Source organism: Punica granatum, chromosome 4 (assembly GCF_007655135.1).
Source record: "Punica granatum isolate Tunisia-2019 chromosome 4, ASM765513v2, whole genome shotgun sequence".
Classification (NCBI taxonomy): domain Eukaryota; kingdom Viridiplantae; phylum Streptophyta; class Magnoliopsida; order Myrtales; family Lythraceae; genus Punica; species Punica granatum.
This window is the reverse complement of record NC_045130.1, coordinates 2,613,462-2,633,299: the sequence shown is the minus strand read 5'-3', so window position 1 is coordinate 2,633,299 and position 19,838 is coordinate 2,613,462. Positions and strand designations below refer to the sequence as shown.

The following is a 19,838-nucleotide window of genomic DNA, read 5'->3' as shown; positions in this document are numbered from 1 at the left end:
CTCTTCATCCACCTGAAGACGTCAACTCATTTATGTATGTCCTTTTTTTCCTTTTTTAATTTTGCCTCATTTTTAGATTTCAAATCTATTCACAGAAAATTGAAGATCTCTTAATTTTGACAGAGAATTAAATGTTAGGATGAAAGTGACAAAATGAGTAAGATCGAACAAAAGAATTTTAGGACGAATGGATGTATTTATTTATATTTTTTTTTATAAACGGTTTCTTTATTACTTTATGTGCTAGCCTTACATGGGCTTAACTATATAATATACATATAACCGAAAACGTATCTTGAAAATAGCTTTTGAGAATTGTCAGCGCGGTCAACGAACTCGAATAGTTCTGTACTGTGCCAACCAAAAGGAAAAAAAGAAAAAAAGTTATTCTACCCCGTTTCTTCACAAAAAAAAAAAGAAAGAAAAGAAAAGAAAATACCATGTCACATCATCGTGATTATTGCAAAATATCATTGGGGTTCCTTAAGTAATAATGGAATAGGAACCCATAATAAAATGATAGATTTTCTTTTCCTTTCTTTCGGTAAAAAAATGTGATAGATTTATCATCATTCATGCAGATTAATATAGACTTAAAAAAGTTTCCGCTGGCTCCGTATTCCACAGGAAAAAAAAAATGTATCGCTTATATGATAGTATTAGTAACAGTACGTAAAAGATATGGGTTGGCTCCACTTTCTCAAGCTATAAGCCCGTGCAAGCCCCCAAACTAATTTAAATTCTCCTTTGCTTTTCCGACTCGGGGAAGAATAATCTAATACTTCACCTAACAAGCGATGCAGGCAACTACTTTACTACATGATTTAGTCAAATAATTAATTTTGGGGCTGACTTGTCTGTGTCCCAACATGCCATATGCTTATAGCCAGCATTAATGTCATGTTAATTATAAATTATAATATGTCATCATCTATGTCATCCGAAAAACAATTGTTTCTCTTCTTGAGAATATTGATACGTTTCAGCTTAGTATTAGTAATAAATATGGGAATTTATACGGTATAAGGACCCAAGAAATATAACATGGTGATGCCTCAACCAAACTAAGAATGTAGTAAACTTATTAACCACAAGTAGTTCGTTTTTCTTTTTTCCACAAGTCCCACCTAATTTTTCTCGTATTTTTGTTGGAAATATTTGATGAGGCTCTTTTCTTTGAATTTGCATGTTCCACTTTTTGGAGCCAAGAATGGCGTTTACTGGCGTCTCCTTTGTCTATTCATCATGTCACGGTACAGTCTCTTTTATTATAGTGTAATAAAATAAAATAATATAAAAAATAAAATTTTCTTAGAAAAAGAAACATATACGTAAAATAAATGCAAAGAAGAGGCTATTATTCGCCCAATAGTGGGATTGATTCAAAATGAATGGGTATATTGGATAATATGATCTGGATAGGAATAAGCTAAAATCTCGACGAAGTTTCAGGTGAATTTTCCTAAAATCCTCGTATCCTGAGGGACAAGAAAATTGTTGGGATTTCAACAATTAAAAATAAAAAAAGGCCACCAGCAGTTGATAGGATATTCCTAGTTAACTAATTATTTAATTAACCTTGGCCTTACTCTGAACTAATTAAATAATAACTAGGTAGCAAAAGGAACGTAGTACGATAACACACGTTGTCGTTTGGTTTCTTAGAAGTTCTAGATTCAATTCTCGTTGTGAAATTACTCATACTTCTTTATCAGATTTTATATTTTCTTATATACTAGTTCCATTAGCCTTCTCTGTAATTGAAAAGAGAAATAACAACTTAAAAAATAAATAAAAATTTTAAGGATAATAACAACTGCTATCGACCCATGTTGCAAATTGGCGCCATCAGTAAAGTCATCATTAATCATCAATCAGTAAAGTCATCATTGATCATCAATCTCTTTTCATCTTTGATCGCCGAAGCAGAGTCAGCCAGGCTCACACCAACTCTCGGCAAATGTTGCTCACAATTTCTTCTTCTTCATCTTTTACATCATTTTCGCTAAACGTTTGAGAGAGAGGAAATAAACTATGAAGAAGATAATGGTAGGTATGATGTGTTTCACACTTTTCTAAAAGAACTTTCTGAATTTTGAGTATAAGCGAACAATTACTAATTTAAGAAATTCAGAAGTAATAAATTATTCGTCGATGTTAGACCTTCCGTCATTTGTCTCAGTTTTATTGGTGGTCAATAGAAAGATCATAGAGTTGGAAGGAAGGTCTGTTCTATATAGCCCATTCTGAAGAATTGTCACGGCTTTTATAGTTATAAATAGATTTGCCCTTTTCTTTTTTAATAATCATCGCGATGGTAAGATGGCAAATCAAATGATACAACTAGCGTGGATCATAAATCGTGGTGATGGTCTTCCTCTTAAATAAAGTCCCAAGTTTGAGTCTTGTGAAAAAATGTAAAATCATGATTAATTAGGAGAGCCAATGGATCAATCTAGTTTGAATTTAATTTAGTTGAAACTCATTGAATTTCTGTATACAAGGAGGTGCACACCAAAAAAAAATTAAGGGAGAAAAAAGCTACAACTAGAGGGTTTGGATCTTGCTAAAATTCGTAACCACTCTCATATCACCTCGATACCGCTCGATTTGTTATGTATACTCATTCCATTTGCGAATATAGGGATCTTTGGATTTTCTTTTATAGAGACATTAATTGGAGGATACAAAAGTTTTTGTTTTTGTTTTGTTCTTTTTTTTTTTTAGAGTTACCAATTGACTTAAAACTTCAGATAGCCACACTGACTAATCACAGAAGGAGAGGTCGTCGAATGACTGCAGAAAGCTACATAAAAACGGTGCAAAATCCACTTATATTAGAGTCCAGTGGACCACAATCCTAATCTAATAAATAAGAGTAAGAGATTTTATATTTGATTGTTGAGGTGGAACTATTATGGCGCGTTTGGTTTCAGAGTTAAAGTAACTTTGATTTTGATTGTAAAAAATGACAAATAATTGTGTAGTGTGTTGAGTTAAAGTTAAAGTTAAAATTTTTTACTTAGGAAATATGAATTTTTGTTATGTAGTGTGTTGAGTTAAAGTTAAAGTTAAAATTTTTATGATTTTAATTGCGAAACCAAACGAAGCATTAATATTCTTTATTAGATATTAAAATTTACATTTCATTATTCTAAAATCATGTGTCTCTCTTGTAACCGATTTTTTTTTCTTTTAAGAAGTTTATATATAAACTGACCTAAAACGGAAAAGTAGTAGAGAAGGGTGTTAGTGAAGTGGTGCTCGTTCTTATCGCTTGTTAACTAAGAGGTTGCAAGATTAGTTTTCATTATGAAATTATTTATGTCCCTTTATTAAATATTAAGAATTCTATTTTATCGTATTATGCTCACATGAATCTCTATTGTAATAGAAAAAAGTATTATTTTATTTTTCTAAGTTTAGTAAAATAAAACCAGAAACTATTTAAGAGCATGTGGGGACCGACCGGCTGCTACGAAAAAAATAGCCGACGACGAGCATTTTGGTCTTTCTTGGGACCATTACGAGATTGCACCCGTGTGTTATATTCATTACAAGTGTAACAACGAAATTGGCGGGGGAGGCTTTAAATTTTCTTCCCATAATAATTCAAATATTGCAGTGGTACGTCGGGTCGAAATTTCGTTTTAGTGCGATAGAACACTAATGATATATATATATATATATTCATAAGCTTCACATACATTTAACTAGAATTGTGCTTGCCGAAATGTTCTTATATTTTCGAGTCAAACGATCAATCGCTTATCAAAATTGTCATGGGAGGAGCTTCTGTTGGAAAATTCCTAGTCCAACAAAAAGAGTTTAGGGCCTGTTTGGTTTCGCAATTGTATTTTAGAATCACAATTCTAACTTAATTCTACCCACTACAAAACAAAATAACTCATACAAAGTCAAAGAGTGGGTCCCATTTTTATCACTTTTTCCCACAACAAAACAACATAACTCATACAAAGTCAAAGGGTGGGCCCCATTTATACCACTCAAAATCAAAATCAAAATCTGATTTTAAAATCCTACTATGAAACCAAACACCACCTTATATTCTAACTGCTTTTGCTTCTGGCTGGCGAGATAGAATGCAGCGTACCTGAGTTCACGGAGGAAAGAAGGCCCCATTTGGATTCAAATACAATTGATTTTAATTTTAACTCAACACACTATACAATAAAAATACATATTTCCCAATTTTAAAATTTTAATTTTAACTTTAACTCAACACACTACATAACAAAAACACACGTTTCTCAATTCAAAAATTTTAATTTTAACTTTAACTCAACACACTACACAACAAAAACACACGTTTCTCAAGTCCAATTTATAATCACATCTCATTTGTCCTTTTCTACAATCAAAATCAAAATAATTTTGGTTGCGTTTGATTTCATAGTAGGATTTTAAAATCAGATTTTAATTTTGATTTTGAGTGGTATAAATGGGATCCACCTTTGACTTTGTATGTGTTATGTTGTTTTGTTGTGGGAAAAAGTGGTATAAATGGGTCCACTCTTTGACTTTGTATGAGTTATTTTGTTTTGTAGTGGATAGAGTTAAGTTAGAATTGTGATTTTAAAATACTATCTTGAAACCAAACAGGCCCTTTAACTTTGAATCCAAACGATCTCGAAAATTCTAGAGAGCAAGTTTTTTTTATTTTTCTTTTGTTATAAAGAAGATTAAAAAATATTTTATGTAATAGAATTAGCTTCTTCTTTTTTAGTGAATTATGCAATAGAATTAGTTTTCGCCTTGGCCTTAATTCTCATCTATTTTTTTAATAACATGTATAACCATGTGACAACAAATGACCTGAGTATTGCTATTAGGATGTTGCATTGCATGAGCTAATATAATTATATAGACTCAAATCTCATCTTCTAAATGATACTTTTATGTGTGTATATATATATAGGCCACAAATCAAATATCTCAGAAATCCTAGATCAACCTTAGCTTGTTGCCGTTCAGACTAAGTAGCTAAAGAATTGGCGTTTGTAGAAGATAATATCAACTGATCAGTGATTTCAGAAGCGCATTATATATTTCTCAAAATACTATTATTACAGTTATTTTGAACATTTATGCCAAATCACTATAAAACGCAAGTCGTCGTCGTCGTCTTTCATCTTGTTCTTCTTCTTCTTTTTATGTTATTATTACAAGTAAAGAAGCCAAGTCTTGACTTCTGCGTTAATTATTAATTGATTACATGCAATTGCGACATAGAAAACTCGGGTTTACTCTTTAAGTCAACCAATATTTTTTTTAAAAAAGTCAACTTATATATATATATATATTTTTCGGTGTGTATCATGATATCCAGAAGCTCAATGGGATCTGACTAATTCAGTCGGGAAATCAAGCATTAAATGTTATTATCTCTCCCAACAAGTGCTATTCCTGGGATTCGAACTTGTGTTCTCCTCCTTACGGGAATAAGTTACTTATCACTCAATCAACACTTTTGTTAGTAGTGAAGCTATATTTTGACCTTAAAGAAAAATAACATTTCCACTTAATCAATTTTCTAAAAAGGAATATATTTTGTCAACCTCTAATATTGGTGGATCCTTGATTGGAAGTTCTTCGCGAAACACTTTATTATAATTGAGAAACCTTGTGGATTTTGCAAGACAGCCGCCCATCAGAAACCCATGTGCTGTTGGGACGCAGACCTAATCCGTCTGACTTGACATTCGTAGATAAGCGAGTGTAAATTAGAACTAGGCATGTAATGCCGGATCAGCTCGGGAATGAAAAATCAACTTGACTGAATTACGTGCTCGATTAAGACTTTAAGCAAGTGGGATTCACAGAGCAAAACATCGTAATTACTGCAATTATCTTCGGTGTTTGCATATGCGAAAACACATGGAACATTTCCAGTAGTTTTTCCATATTGATCGTGCATATGTGTGGATGAGGTTGATGCAAGCCAGCCGGTCTATTTCTCTATATAACATCCTTGCGGTTCATCCCACAATTCAAGCACGTGAACGGAAACATATGGAGGACAAGAAATGGACGAAACAGGGAGGAAGGTGGAGGGACGAATGTGTCACGAGTGGCGTCAATAATTGATTGATATAATAAAGTGGAGGCCCATAGCCCATTGAGCTACCGGATATTAGGTGCACACCGAACAAAATAAAGGCAGATCTACTTATAATTGCATCCATGCTATTTATACATATATGTTTATTTTTCTTCTTTTTCTTTTTGGTGAATCTATTTTATTGAATTACTGTTAGTGAAATGATAGATTTCAGTGCAATGACATATGCTCTCGAGCTAAATCAAGTGGTTCCTATTCAAATTAATATCGGAAGATTTTAGCTTCTCATTTACTTTTTTATTTTTATTTTTAGTGAACAATTTTCGTGACCCCTCCTTTCAAAAAAGAAGATTGACTTGCAATAGCTTACTAATAAAAACTAGCTGAAACCTCTTTATACATAACCATGGTCGCGATTGGCTTTCCTAGCATCGTGTCGCTTTCCAACAAATGACTGTTTCAAGGTTACATTTGGTACGCTGGAATGGAAAGATATGAAATGGAATGGATATTTCATTTCGCTACTACAACCGGCCCATTAGCGCTCGTGGGCCTCCTCTTTGCTCTCTTTCTCCTTGTTGGGCCCATGAAACCCAACTCCTTTTCAGAACGTACACTTCCATCGCATTCGACTTCGACTCCTGACCCCTGAGAAGGGCCTTCTCCTTCCTCCCGTTTCGTTCCAGTCAGATCAGGGCATCGGCGGCGTGCCGGCGGCGGCGGATCGGTCATCAGGCTTCTTTCAGGTTCTCTATCTCTCCCTTTCGATATTCCATTTCCCTTTCACAGGCTATCTCTTGCTCATTTGGTCGATGTTGGTATTTCATTGATCGAGTTATTTCAGCAACTGAAGTAAGGTGAAGTTCTTGCTCTGCTGATTCCACTACTAGTGAAATGGAACTGATTGGACGGTATTGAAGTAATAAAGAAAGCTCATTTCACAGCCTGTAGCAGTTCGAAGCTGCTTCACGAGCTCCGTTTGATCTGTGGCAATGGAAGTTGATGAGATTGTGTTATTGTTCCTGAATTGTTGCTTGAAGACTGCTTGAATGAGCTCAGGAACTGCATTTTTTCTGATTTAAATTGTTTGTCCCTTTTGCAGTCAAATCTTTGGTTAGCTCCCCTGCGCCTTTTAGGCTGATGCTAATCAGTTTCCTAAGGGCAAGGACAAGATTTTATCAGGATAAAGAGGGCTTCCAGTCATCCGTAATTTGTAGTAGATCTCATCTCAGGTTATTTAGTTCAATGAGAGAGGAGATTCAGGAGAGTGCTCTACCTCACTTGCGGACTTCTGGGTCTGTAGCAGAACACAGGGACAAGAAAAGTTCCTCCACGAATGCTCAGTTCACGCCTGAAATAGAGAAGAAGTATGTTCATCGCGTTTATGATGCGATAGCTCCTCACTTCAGTTCCACCCGATTCGCGAAGTGGCCAAAGGTCGCCGCATTCCTTAAATCCTTGCCTGCGGGGTCCCTTATTTTGGATGCAGGGTGTGGAAATGGGAAGTATTTGGGATTAAATCCCGATTGTTATTTCATAGGATGTGATATTAGTGCTCCCTTGACTAAGATATGTGCCGACAGAGATCATGAAGTTTTGGTTGCAGATGCCGTAAACCTTCCTTACCGCACTGGGTTTGGAGATGCTGCGATATCAATAGCAGTGTTGCACCATTTAAGTACAGAGTATCGAAGGAAAAAGGCGATTGAAGAGTTGGTTCGGGTTGTTAAGAGAGGCGGGCTAGTTTTGATCACTGTTTGGGCTGCTGAACAGGAGGATCAGTCTCTGGTTATAAAATGGACCCCTCTTGCACATAAGTATGTGGAAGAATGGGTGGGTCCTGGCAGTCCTCGTGTTCGAAGCACCCCATCTTTGACGCTGGAAAGCATCCCGGAGACAGATGACAGAGTTTTGGGAGAGAATGTGGGGAACTCCAAAGATGATTCACATGAATTGCCTGAGAGAAGTTCTCATCCTGCCGGTCAAACTGAAAATAATAACAATAATCAGCAAGAATACTTTGTGCCCTGGCACCTGCCGTATCATCGTGCTGAAGTCGGTGGAGCCTCAACCTGTGCTGTTGAGAGTGGCTTGGCTAAGAAAGATGATAAGAAGGGCGCTGTTGTCTACAATAGATATTACCATGTCTTCAGTGAGGGTGAGCTTGAAAGGTAAAGCAATTGCACTTATGTTACATAAGAAGTTAGTAGTCGACTGATCATGCATCTCTAGGCAATACTGAGTTCGTAATGGCAAAAATTAGAAGTTACAACTGTATCCCAAAGCTAAGAAGTTATCAAGAGAATGCTTTTAATTCATAGCATGTCATTTTGCATTTATCTTCAAATATAGATAATGCTTGTGTAGATTTTGTACAAAAGCTTAACACTTGTTCTGCTTTCCCTTCTAGTCCTTCTGGCGACCTTTTGCTTCATCTTGATCGGTCGTCGTACTTGGTCTAAATTGATCCATCATTGTGTTTGCAGGTTAGTGTCTGGGATGAACAACGTGACAGTTGTTGATCGATTTTTCGACAAATCAAATTGGTGTATTATACTCGAGAAAACATGCTGAAGAATAAAGGCCTTGGCAAATGGCCCTATAGATGAAATTTTTGTCATGTACCCGTTTTGACTGCATAAATCATCTAAGTCAACCGGCTCCAGGGCTCAACTCAAGGCGCTGTTCAAATTAACTGTTGTTTCAATGGTTTTGCTCCTAAGAGAATGGACTGAGATACTATTCTTGATTGAGATATGCCGATCTCATTTTTGATTGCTCTGTTGAGACGTGGCTACTAGTTTTAATGGCGATTGGGAGTTATAATGGTACTTGGTCGGAAAGGCTAGTCCTGTTGATAACCTTGGCCAGCCTGGGCATTGGCAAGACATTTCTTGATATTGGTAGTCGTGGTTTGCATGGTCTAGATTCTAGGGAGACTATATATAGGATTGAATTTACCCTGAAAGGCCGACCATGATGAAAGCATCAAAGCAAGTGTCTTGTCAAATAACAAAAACTGCTTATTTGAGCAGACTACTTCAGCTTGCGCAACATGTTCGACTTATGACATGCATGAGCAACAGTTCACAACAATGAACATCTTCATTGAGTGGAAGGACGAAGTATACACAATTATACACTCACGAATATGTTACCAAAAATTTATATACAGAGAGAGTATTTGATTATCAATACAAATTTGGTCAGCTACTCTTAACATCTTCACCTCTTACACAGTTGTCCACTCGATATCAATGATGTTATATGTCATCCGTTTAAAATTCAACGGAACTGCCCATGGCTCTTGCACTGTGGAGATTAACAAAAAACAGCCCGAGAACGAGATTATGCTGTATATGCCGCGCCACAACCCTTTCTTCTGATGGTTCTCTTGACATCGTCTCCCCCTTTACAGGTATGGCCGTATGTATGTCTCAAATCCCCCACAGATACAGAGATTCAACTTGAGCACCAACCTCTCAACATCTCGTGGACTGCAAGCAGTGCTCTGCTGAAGGCTCCATGTCCAGCTGAACTCCTCCGCATTCTGTTAGAACTGCAGCAAGCACGTAATCATCCACCTCAATCCCTTCCGCTCTCATTCGGTAGAGAAGCTTTAAAGCCTCTTGGCACTGCCCATTCCTCGCATATCCCATTATCATTGATTTCCACGTGACTAAGTTCCTCTCAGGCATGCCATCGAAAACCCTGATTGCCTCTGACAGAAAACCGCACTTCGAGTACATGTGGATCAGGGCACTGCCCACAAACACATTAGACATGGCAGGTTTCTTATTCGCAGAGGAGTGAATTAGTCTCCCGATGGAGCCTGCCTCCAACTTGGCACACGCCTTCAGGGCCGAAGAGTAAGTAAACGAGTTGGGCTCTACCCCTTCTTCCAACATTCTCTTCAACAGCTCTAGAGCTTCTGCTTCCTGCCCTAGATCGGCACAGCCCGATATCAGCGAGGTCCATGAGACGACATCCCTGAAGGGCATCTTCTGTAGCACATTGGAGGCATAGGAGTACTTCCCGCATTTACAGTACAACCACACGAGAGTGCTGCTGATGTGGATATTTGTCTGCATGAATTTCCTCACTATCTGCGCATGAATTTCCCTTCCCAAATGCATATTTCTTAGCGAACCGCATGCAAGCAAAATGCTCACGATGGTCATGTTATTTGCGAATATGTTCTTCCTCTTCATCTCCCGGACAAGGGCTATGGCCTCTTCCCCGAGTCCCTTCCGAGCATACCCTGCTATTAGAGAAGTCCATGTGACGGTATTACGGTTCCTCATTCGCACGAACACTTTTCTCGATTCGATTATCTCTCCGCACTTGGCATACATATCCACAAGAGACGTCCCCACGAAAACATCGTATTTGACCATCTTTTTGACGATTGCTCCATGCAACTGCCTCCCAAACTCAAGGGCTTTCAACTCCCCGCTAACGTTCAGAATGCTGCAAACAGTATACTCATTCGGCAACAACCCATCACGCAGCATCTCCAAGAACATCAAGAGGGCCTGCCTCTTGTGCCCATGCTGAGCGCAGGCGCTTATCATTGTAGTCCACGTGACCACATCACGGTCGATCATCTGGTCAAACATGCAAAATGAGCTCTCGAGCTCACCGCACTTGGCATAGAAGTGGACGAGGGCACTATCAACAATCAGGTTCCTTGAGTCGGTTTTCATGACTGAAGCATGGATCTGTCTCCCAAGCTCGAACTCCGTCCTCTTGCTGCAGATGTTTAGAACACAAACGTAAGTCTTGCAGTTTGCACGGACCCCACAACCGAAGGAGTTGAGGAACAGTCGCAAGGCCTCATCTTCGAGCCCGAACCAAATGTACCCATTAATCATGGCCGTCCAAGACACAACATTTCGATCCTGCATTTCGTCGAACACCTTCCTGGCATCACCCAAACGACCGAACCTATAGTACCCAGTCACCAGGTTGTTGTTAGTATACGTGTCCACGCTGCCCAGGGACTTCAACACAAGCGCGTGCACCTGCTGAACGTCCTTGGCGCAGGAACAGGACTGGAGCCAAATGGCGGGAAGGCCATGATTTTGGCTCACAGCCTTTGGGTCGAACGAAACCCCCTCTACGCTTCGCAGCGAACTGGTGCTACTCGATGAACCGTGGGACTGTGCGGCCGTCGAAGCTGAAGATAGCTTCTTGTTGGAGAGACGGGGGAAGCTTTGGGAGAGGGCCTCTTTCGGGGAATGAGACGGGTGAACGAAGACGGACGAAGGTTTGGGAAAGGAGGAGGAGAGGAAGCTGAACGGAAGCATCTGCCGGAGCCGGAGCGGAGTCGAAGTTCCGTCCCGGAGAATGGGCTTCAGAAGCTCAGTCATGCCTCAGATATTTCCTCTGAAAGCATGGTGGGAGGAAGTTCTCTGTTTTTTCACACTCTTCCCTCTTTTCGGAGCTTTCAATTCAAGCAAATTAGATCAAATATATACATTTTGAATAATTTCTTTTACACGCCCTGAAGTTTTACGAGCAATTCACTTTGCACCCCTGCGTTCATACATATCACGGGCTAAGTTTCATTGGCAGACCACCGAAACATTGTTAGCTGCTAGCTTTCAATTCATTGAAGCGCGTTAAAAGTAACATCAAAATCACAACCATCAAGGTTTCTTGAATTTGTTGCCATGTCGGTCCTATTGAAATGGAGGTGAGAACGACTCGAAATAAGTCGTGTCAATGATTTTGGAAGTTTTATGTGGGAGCAGAGCAGGCTGAGCTTGATACTTCAAACTCTGAGTAGGATTTATATTTCAATATTTTTTGAGACAGTTCAACAGATGACAGGGATCATTCTGAAACAAATATAAATTACGAGGAGCACCTGAGACTGCACAGAATTACAAGGAGTGAATCGAAATTAACCCGAGGTTGTTTCTTTTATTTTCGCTTGGGTTCGAATAAAAAAAATCGAAACATCAGAACGATCGATCAGAAAATTTCCTGTCGTTGCGTGTTCATTGGCCATGAGCTCCGAACTCCGGCGGAAGAGAACCCCTGAAGAGATCTCCCGATTCGCCGGCGATCATCATCGGAGTTCGTCTCGACTCTCCCAACATTAATCTGGTGAGTGATTCTGCGAGGATTTCGTCTCTCCGAAGCAAAACCTATACTTATGTATGTTATGAGTATAATTCTGGCCAAGATGGCACAGCATGGTGATGGGGCCGATATTCTGTTACTAAAGTAATTTCTGATTGAACATAAGAAGCTTTGATTCAGATCAACATGAAAGTTTTTGTAGAATTTTGCGTGTTTTGCTCGTGCTGGGACTTTTGGGCAATGATTTTCGGTGATTATCAGGTTTGAAAAACTTGCTATGAGCATCTTTTGGCTGATGAGAAGTTAGATGATGACCAGAAGACCAAGCAGCTGTGCTATATGTGAAAGTTCGAATCGGGCTTCAATCTGTGCAATCTGTGTCAATTACAGGTACCGGTTCAAAGTTACTAGTTGATAGTTACAATAGCCCTGAACCCATCGCACTTCATTTCGCGTTAAATAAGTACATGACAGAAAGAGCAAATTTGTGGTTAGACTTGAATTGTCTCATGTGAGGCCACTGTTCTCAAATATCGGTTTTTTCTTTTTCCTCATTCCTGCAGATTAAATGAGTATAACATTGGTTTGAAGTCACTAAAGAGTCGGCGGGATGCTCTGTATTCAAGACTTGGTGAAGTGCTTGTTGCAAAGGTTTGAGCATCGTCGTTACATTGGTTTTCTTGTTGCAACTTTTGCTGAGTTATCAATTATAAAATTTCTGCAGAGCTTATAAGTGATCTATTGAATGAAAATGGCAATGATGTAGTTTTTGATCACATAAAACAAAATATAATAGCCTTTTTGGCATTTTCAGATACTATTTCTTAGTGAAAACAATATTTCTTGGACCAAATTGTCCAATTTCACAGAAGCGGATGACGGCTTAGTTTACATTAGCGATGTTGTAGTCTAATTTGGAGCATTTTATAGGGAAAGGCAGACGATCAACTCAATTGGAGGGTGCTTCAGAATGAGAAACTCTCGAAGTTGCGGGAGAAGCTCCGTGTCAAGAAAGAACAACTAGCACAAGGTTTTTGGAGCTTTACTTTAAAATTTGTATCTCGATTAATATTCATATGATTTTTCACAGTCGAAGGTTGCGAAACTCATCTGATGATTTAACAGGAAAGGCTCAGGTTGTGAAGGTTTCTAACGAACTGAAAGCAAAATATGGAGTGCTTGAAGCTTCCCTCCGCACGGTAATAGAAGTTCCAATATCTTTCCTCTGGTTGTCCGTCGTTTCTCTGGGACAGGAATACACTGATAAAACATTTTAACTTTCTTTGCAGTTGGAAAAGAATCGTGCGGAGCAATTGGAGAAGTTTTATCCTAACCTAATATGCACACAGACCTTAGGGCATGTGAGTACAATTATCATAAATTTTGATTTTTGCTTTCATTGAGCTTTTGGTGTTAAAACAGATATACAAACTATTTGAATATTCTGATGACAGATGGCAATTACCTCTGAGCGTCTTCACAAGCAGTCGGTCATCATAAAACAGATATGCAAATTGTTTCCCCAGCGTCGGGTGAGACATTATGTGGTGCCAATGCTTGATAACTTGTTTATGGTTTGTTTTATCAACATGCAGCTTAAATCAAAACCAAAAAATATTTGTAAAATTGACTTCAATTTGGTAAAGTGGAATTTGTGTACCTAGAGGATCCGAGGATCTATATTATTCAGTTAGAAAGAAGTTGATATAGCTTGAGAGTCATTATATTCAGCTAGCTGTTTGTTGTCCTCAAGCATCTGCTGCCACTTTTCCTTGTTTCCTGTCTGGCCTATGTATGTTCCATATTTGAGATGAGTGCGATCATATGTTGGAACAATGTGGTTGGTGTTCTTCATTGGTATAATTGTTTTACATAACAACATTGGTTGATGGGATCTCATTAGGCTTTATACAGTATAAGTGGGGAAATTTCTCACCAGAATGGTTAGTGTTGTCATTCAGGTGAATACGGATGGTGAAAGGAATGATGGGACTACAGGTCAATATGATCAAATTTGCAATGCGCGCTTACCTAGAGGACTCGATCCCCATTCTGTTCCTAAAGAGGAGCTTGGTGCCTCTCTTGGGTATAACTTTCATTTTCAAGTATTCATTACTGGGTTAGGTGGCTGCACTACTGTCACTTGTTACCCTTTTGAATTTTGCATGTCACGCAACATTCTAAGGGTAATTGAAACATTTCTCCTTTTTATTTTTATGTACTGCCAGTCACTAATCCTCATGTTTGTAAAACAGATACATGGTGCAACTTCTGAATCTTGTTATTCAGATTTTGGCTGCTCCAGCACTTCATAACTCAGGTTTTGCGGTGAGGATTTATGATGTGCATGATAGCTATCATTTTGCTGGTTATTCATTTTATTATTTATTACGTTGCCTATCAAGCAATAACAAAATTAACAATTTAAGAAAAGAATCGGTGTTTCTTGGTGCCTGGGGTTGAACACTTTCATATAATTATCCTCTTCCTGGATCGATATATGTCTTTTCAGTGTAAAATATTTCTAGGATATTGAGTACAAGGAAATGCTCACTGGGAATTACTCCACATACTCTTCATTCTTCCATTATTATCCATAAGTTTAGCTGTAATTAATGTATAAATTTTTTTTCATTCTTTTAGGGTTCCTGTTCTCGTATATGGCAACGAGATTCTTATTGGGATGCTCGCCCCTCCTCCAGAAGGTATATTTCGACAAAAATTCTAGTCATTAGCTTGCTCGGATTTCTATAGACATATCTTATTGAATCTTTTTTAACTATGCAGCAATGAATACCCCCTCTTTATCCCACGCCAAAATTACTGTTCCAGCAGTGGAGAAAATTCGTGGTCTGACAGAAGCTCGAGTAATTTCGGTGTTACCTCAATTGAATCTGAGAGAAAACTGCAGCTAGATTCTTGCAGGAGTGGTAGCTTTAATTACTCCTCTGCCTCTCCACATTCTGTTGAAACACACAAGGATCTGCAAAGAGGGATATCGCTTTTGAAGAAAAGTGTGGCCTGCATTACAGCATATTGTTATAACTCTCTATGTTTAGAGGTTCCTTCTGAAGCATCCACTTTTGAGGCCTTCGCGAAGTTGTTGGCCACTCTGTCTTCATCTAAAGAAGTTAGATCAGTCTTTTCTCTGAAGATGGCTTGTTCAAGGTAGATGAGCTATTTTTACACCTCAGATGATGATTTAATCTTGCTTTTACATGAGGTTCAATGGATTCGTCGTTCCATTATATTGCACCATCCACATGCTTTTCTGCCTCTTAACGCATTTAATGTAACTCGTTTGCTGTTGCAGCACTTGTATATATGTTTCTTGCTAGCATGGCAATGAGTTCTGTCGCATTTTATTTTTTGTTCATTTCCTGTTGTATTTTCAGGTCCAGCAAGCAAGTTCAACAATTGAACAAGTCAGTGTGGAATGTTAATTCAGTCATTGCATCAAGTACTTTGCTGGAAAGTGCTCATGCACTGCCGATTATGGTATCATTGAAGCTCTAACTTTGTTCCAGCTATCTTTTCTCTAGGATACGTGACTATTGATGCTGATTGATGCTTGAAAATCTTTTGCCATTGGCTCCTCTCTTTTCAAATTTTCATCCTTTCCAATTTCCATCTTGCTTGAAAAAATAATAAGTTTTCAAAAGAATATTACCTTGAAGAAGACTGCCATTTGTAAATTGTCGTTAATTTAAGGGAGCTTGGTATAATGCAAGTAGATAGAATTTGGTTTAGTAAAACCATAAGAAGGAAAAGTAACCTTTCCTTGCCAACCTTTGGTGCCTCATATATCATCTCGATAACTGCTATTGCCTCCGGCCTACTTTCATTTGACATATCACTGGGGAATCTCGTTATATTATTACCCATTCCGTGCAGAAGAACATGGGTGAAACGAACCTGCCCAACTCAGCAGCTAGCTTTCTTTATGCTACCGATCTATCCGATCTGGGAAAGAATGAGAGCCTTATTGATGGATGGGATATTGTGGAGCATACTCCCTTTCCTCCTCCGCCATCGCAAACTGAAGATATTGAACATTGGACAAGAGCTATGTTTACAGATGCCACAAAGAATCGATAGGCAACTAAGACCTTCCCGACTTTTTGTAAGTTTCCGTTCAACTCTGCCTACTGATTGATATTCTATACCCTACATCAGTTTTTGCTGTAAATACTTAGCTGAGTAAGTCATTTCCCACATGAATATTACCCTCTTTCTCGAATGGACCTGCTTTATAAGCTTGAGAAACCTTGAATAGCATGTTGATATTTGTACAAAAAGTGAAACTTCTGAGCTCTGCAATTGGCAGGCTAGTTAAGGAAGCCCACCGAGACTTCAAACTCAACCGGTGGTGTATGAACCAGTTGTTTACTTGTCCTGCTTCCCTTGTAAATAGTGATTACAGTTCACGTAGGTGTAAATGTTGGATGCTACTAGTGCTGTCGAAATTATAAGTTTGATTTCATCTCTCTCTGGGGATTACATATTATCAGAGGAGGGTTTTCGGATGTATAGATGCCCCCCATCATCTGAATCTGTCATCAGACCAATCGAATTGAAAAGTAATGTCGCAGAAAACTTGGTCGTGTTCTCTCAATCTTTTTATGTCGCTATTCTTTGAAATGCCATGTTACAATATCCAGATAGTGGATATATCTTCTGTAAAACAATAACAGGACTGAGACTAATGTAAATCATGGAAGAATTTGGAGGGAAAGGAAGGGGAAAAGAAAGTCGAATGGCGAGTGATATTCCTCAATTCAGATTAAGAATTGTTTTCACCGATATATAGGAGGAAGTCTTTTCGCTTTGCTTTGGAGAAAAGGATTTCTGTTTTCCTGATTTGAAGGAACTTTGAGGAATAATACGTTCCCTCGCTCCTTCCCTTCAAATTCCCTCCATCAACGCTTCCAAGGTACCTTTCCAAATGGCAATTGTCGAGACTCGCCTGATGGAACGGCTTGAGAGTTGCCCAGTGAGGACCGAGTTAAGCGGAAATCTCAGCTTTGATGCCCTCCCCGATCCTGTGGCAGCTATGCAAGTGCTGTGCCATTGCTGAGGTGGCATCCTACATGGACCTGTTACGGATCCTGAGCCTCGCACAGCTTTCGCAATAGATTGTTCAGCGATTACATAGTTAATTCCAGCCTCTCTGGTAATTTACACGATTAGTTGATAGATCAATGCATGTAACTCCTTTATCTGGAAGGGAGTAATCTTCATATGGAAGTTGGTAGATGGAGCCTGCAGCGATCTAAGGGTTCGACTCTCCCAGTGATGACTTCATGTCTCCACAAGTTTTCGAGTGCTATTTATGAGCATACATTCCTGAGGCAACATAGCTGCAAGAAAATCGGAAGGCAGCATGGGATTGAAAAAGTACGACTTCGAGAACCGTAATGTGACCCAAAGTTTTTGGAAATGCTCAGCGGCAAATAATTTGATCATAGAAGATGGTTCTCAATATCCATCAAAGCCGTCAGAAACGCACAAAAAAAAAAAAAAGAAGCGCTCATGGGAAAGAGGAACCTTATTTTTGCGAACTGGGAAAAAAAATGAAAGAATCATGTACGAATTATTATGTACTTTGGAAATAAAATGACTAGAATTTAGCCGAGCTGGTGCGTCGGAGTTGGTGTTTGGGCTTGGAAGTCGAGTTCAAAGATAAGCGCAGCTCCATCACCTGCATAATTAAGTAGAGATAAAAGGATTCGAGCTTTCAGGCGAGTTCTTAAATGCGAAAATATTTCTTTCTAGAACTGATTATGCCGATGTAAGCTGCGTCGGGGAATCTGCAGGGCAACAACGGTTGCTCATGTTTGCAGGAAAAGAAAGGCAAGGCAAGGCAAGAACAGGACAGCATCAGAAGCCAATTCACAACTTTAATACAGGATCCAAGCATTTCTGATTGATTACAGTCGGAATTTCAGCGGAACAGACTCGAAACCATTTCTTTGTTGTTTCGACAGCGCGAGCTGCGTACCTTCTTAAGCCATTTGTTCATCTTCCTCAAGTAAAAAACTTTCTTCTCCAAGTCGTGCATGTAGGCCTGCAAGGAACATCAGAAACCTATGATTCTTGAAACGAATAGTTGCTACGGTTTCACCATAATCTGTGTAACAAAAACGGTCTCTTAAAGTTATTGAACACAAAATAAAATCACCATAAGTTTGTGTTTCGTTCTCGACCTGCTTCTTCGCCCTCGATCTGGCAGCTGATTCCCGGTTCTTGATCATTCTCCTCTGCCTCCTCTCTGTGGTCTTGTCCTTAATCTCCTCTGGGAGCCCACTCTTCTTCTCACCACCAGCAGCAATCGACATAGAATCAGGAGATGCGTGACAGATTCCTGGAATTGGAATAGGGATGCCCATTTGGGAAACATCGAAACCCGAACTGAGCTGCACCCAGTCTCCCTGCTGCTCAGATATCTCAGGCATCGGAGTGATCACGGGCTGTGGCCGGATTGGATCTTCCTGAAAAACCAAACCATTGACAACACCTACACGTGCTAGAAGATCGTCGTGCATATTCATCTCTTCTAATGCCACTCGTGGCGGAACTAGACTTCCATTTACTTGTGGGTTGATCATCTCCATGGGGCAACTGGGGAATTCGTCCCAAACATCATTGCCCGTTTCAGTAGTCAATACCCGGCTATTTACGTTCCCGGAAAAGACTGAAACAGGCCATGGACTCCGTACTAGCCCGTTCAAGTCCACCCCATTCACGGGCCTTCCTATGTTCCCAATCCCGAGTGGGTTATTGTGGACATCCACAAAGGGAAAACTGCAGGAAGATAATGGCTGCTGCGGCCGAGGGGGAAAATCTGGCCCTTGCCCCCGGCTCGAGGACACCAGGGCGGACCGATATTCCATTCCCTGGGCAGGTGAATTCCAGAAACCAGAGAACCTGACAACATTAAAGCTTCGAGACGGGAATCCAGGCTTGCATACTCAGCATTACCGGAGGAGTGGACGCAGCAGGGTCGGCACTCAAACGAGTATATATAAATAATACAGCGAGATTAAACTGCGGACCGAATTGGTTTGAGTTCTAGGATAAGTTCACAGTGATGGAAGAGTAGGAGGGAGAGAATTCGGATTAACATGAGTGCCCCGAGTGAAATGCGAGCAGTCAAAAATATCGAAGAACCTGTTACAAAGATCTAAGCAAGGATAATCAGTCAGGGAGAGAGAGGGAGAGAGAGAGATTAAGAATAAGCATATGCCAACAGCTAAACCTATTTTTCTGCTAATGCTGTTGGGATACACAAGATGATATTTTTACCTAAACATTACTGCAACACCTCTATATCTCTCTCTCTCTATATATATATATGTGTGTGTGTGTGCGCGCATGCGTGTGTATGTACCTATCCCTCCAGAGATGCATTAGCAAGTTCTTGAAGAAATGCAGAGATCTCCAAGCCATTCATGGAAGAAGAGGGAAGTAATTAGGAACACCTAGCATAGCCAGAGCCATTTGACAGTTATTTTAGTTACTTTGTGGAGGCTAGGGGCCCATTCCTTTTCCATATTATTTAACCCTGGAGTTCCTACCCGTGCGGTAAGTTCTGTTAAGATAGTATATAAGAATTTAACCCTTTTGCTCTAATTTTTTTCATTTATTTTATATTAGTTACTTGATT

At 39.3% G+C, this 19,838-nt stretch overlaps 4 protein-coding genes across 7 annotated transcripts; 2 read left to right on the top strand and 2 right to left on the bottom strand.

Annotated features, from left to right (window-relative positions):
• Positions 1–6,676: 6,676 nt before the first annotated feature.
• LOC116202489 (tRNA (carboxymethyluridine(34)-5-O)-methyltransferase) lies at positions 6,677–8,970 on the top strand. 2 transcript variants are annotated; one of them, XM_031534061.1, is made up of 4 exons: positions 6,686–6,828; positions 6,927–6,939; positions 7,185–8,253; positions 8,569–8,970. In XM_031534061.1, exons 3-4 carry the CDS (start codon positions 7,223–7,225, stop codon positions 8,654–8,656), a joined length of 1,119 nt encoding a protein of 372 aa, XP_031389921.1. In that variant the 5' UTR covers positions 6,686–6,828; positions 6,927–6,939; positions 7,185–7,222; the 3' UTR covers positions 8,657–8,970. The 2 variants fall into 2 exon arrangements, with proteins under 2 accessions (XP_031389920.1, XP_031389921.1); XM_031534060.1 differs by lacking the exon at positions 6,927–6,939 and having other exon boundaries at positions 6,677–6,828.
• A 240-nt stretch (positions 8,971–9,210) lies between these two features.
• LOC116202486 (pentatricopeptide repeat-containing protein At4g18520, chloroplastic) lies at positions 9,211–11,542 on the bottom strand. The gene has a single exon (XM_031534057.1). It carries the CDS (start codon positions 11,452–11,454, stop codon positions 9,565–9,567), a length of 1,890 nt encoding a protein of 629 aa, XP_031389917.1. The 5' UTR covers positions 11,455–11,542; the 3' UTR covers positions 9,211–9,564.
• A 493-nt stretch (positions 11,543–12,035) lies between these two features.
• On the top strand, positions 12,036–16,787 carry LOC116202488. Of its 2 annotated transcripts, XM_031534058.1 has the most exons (14): positions 12,036–12,196; positions 12,434–12,562; positions 12,736–12,823; positions 13,103–13,202; positions 13,298–13,371; positions 13,462–13,533; positions 13,627–13,704; positions 14,134–14,258; positions 14,428–14,500; positions 14,816–14,877; positions 14,960–15,340; positions 15,568–15,670; positions 16,067–16,295; positions 16,500–16,787. In XM_031534058.1, exons 2-13 carry the CDS (start codon positions 12,480–12,482, stop codon positions 16,268–16,270), a joined length of 1,443 nt encoding a protein of 480 aa, XP_031389918.1. In that variant the 5' UTR covers positions 12,036–12,196; positions 12,434–12,479; the 3' UTR covers positions 16,271–16,295; positions 16,500–16,787. The 2 variants fall into 2 exon arrangements, with proteins under 2 accessions (XP_031389918.1, XP_031389919.1); XM_031534059.1 differs by lacking the exon at positions 13,627–13,704.
• A 1,101-nt stretch (positions 16,788–17,888) lies between these two features.
• LOC116202490 (ABSCISIC ACID-INSENSITIVE 5-like protein 3) lies at positions 17,889–19,838 on the bottom strand. 2 transcript variants are annotated; one of them, XM_031534063.1, is made up of 2 exons: positions 18,354–19,838; positions 17,889–18,239 (listed from the first exon to the last, which is right to left on the bottom strand). In XM_031534063.1, exons 1-2 carry the CDS (start codon positions 19,063–19,065, stop codon positions 18,178–18,180), a joined length of 774 nt encoding a protein of 257 aa, XP_031389923.1. In that variant the 5' UTR covers positions 19,066–19,838; the 3' UTR covers positions 17,889–18,177. The 2 variants fall into 2 exon arrangements, with proteins under 2 accessions (XP_031389923.1, XP_031389922.1); XM_031534062.1 differs by having other exon boundaries at positions 17,897–18,239; positions 18,379–19,824.

Excerpts from the sequence above, each read along its gene's own strand:
- LOC116202488 (XM_031534058.1), top strand. The coding sequence starts at position 12,480 with ATGATGACCAGAAGACCAAGCAGCTGTGCTATATGTGAAAGTTCGAAT. Across the intron at positions 12,824-13,102 it reads GTGAAGTGCTTGTTGCAAAG|GGAAAGGCAGACGATCAACT; the intron begins GTTTGAGCATCG and ends AGCATTTTATAG. Across the intron at positions 13,705-14,133 it reads AATTGTTTCCCCAGCGTCGG|GTGAATACGGATGGTGAAAG; the intron begins GTGAGACATTAT and ends GTTGTCATTCAG.
- LOC116202486 (XM_031534057.1), bottom strand. The coding sequence starts at position 11,454 with ATGACTGAGCTTCTGAAGCCCATTCTCCGGGACGGAACTTCGACTCCG.
- LOC116202489 (XM_031534060.1), top strand. The coding sequence starts at position 7,223 with ATGCTAATCAGTTTCCTAAGGGCAAGGACAAGATTTTATCAGGATAAA. Across the intron at positions 8,254-8,568 it reads AGTGAGGGTGAGCTTGAAAG|GTTAGTGTCTGGGATGAACA; the intron begins GTAAAGCAATTG and ends TTGTGTTTGCAG.
- LOC116202490 (XM_031534062.1), bottom strand. The coding sequence starts at position 19,065 with ATGGAATATCGGTCCGCCCTGGTGTCCTCGAGCCGGGGGCAAGGGCCA. Across the intron at positions 18,240-18,378 it reads GATCGAGGGCGAAGAAGCAG|GCCTACATGCACGACTTGGA; the intron begins GTCGAGAACGAA and ends TGTTCCTTGCAG.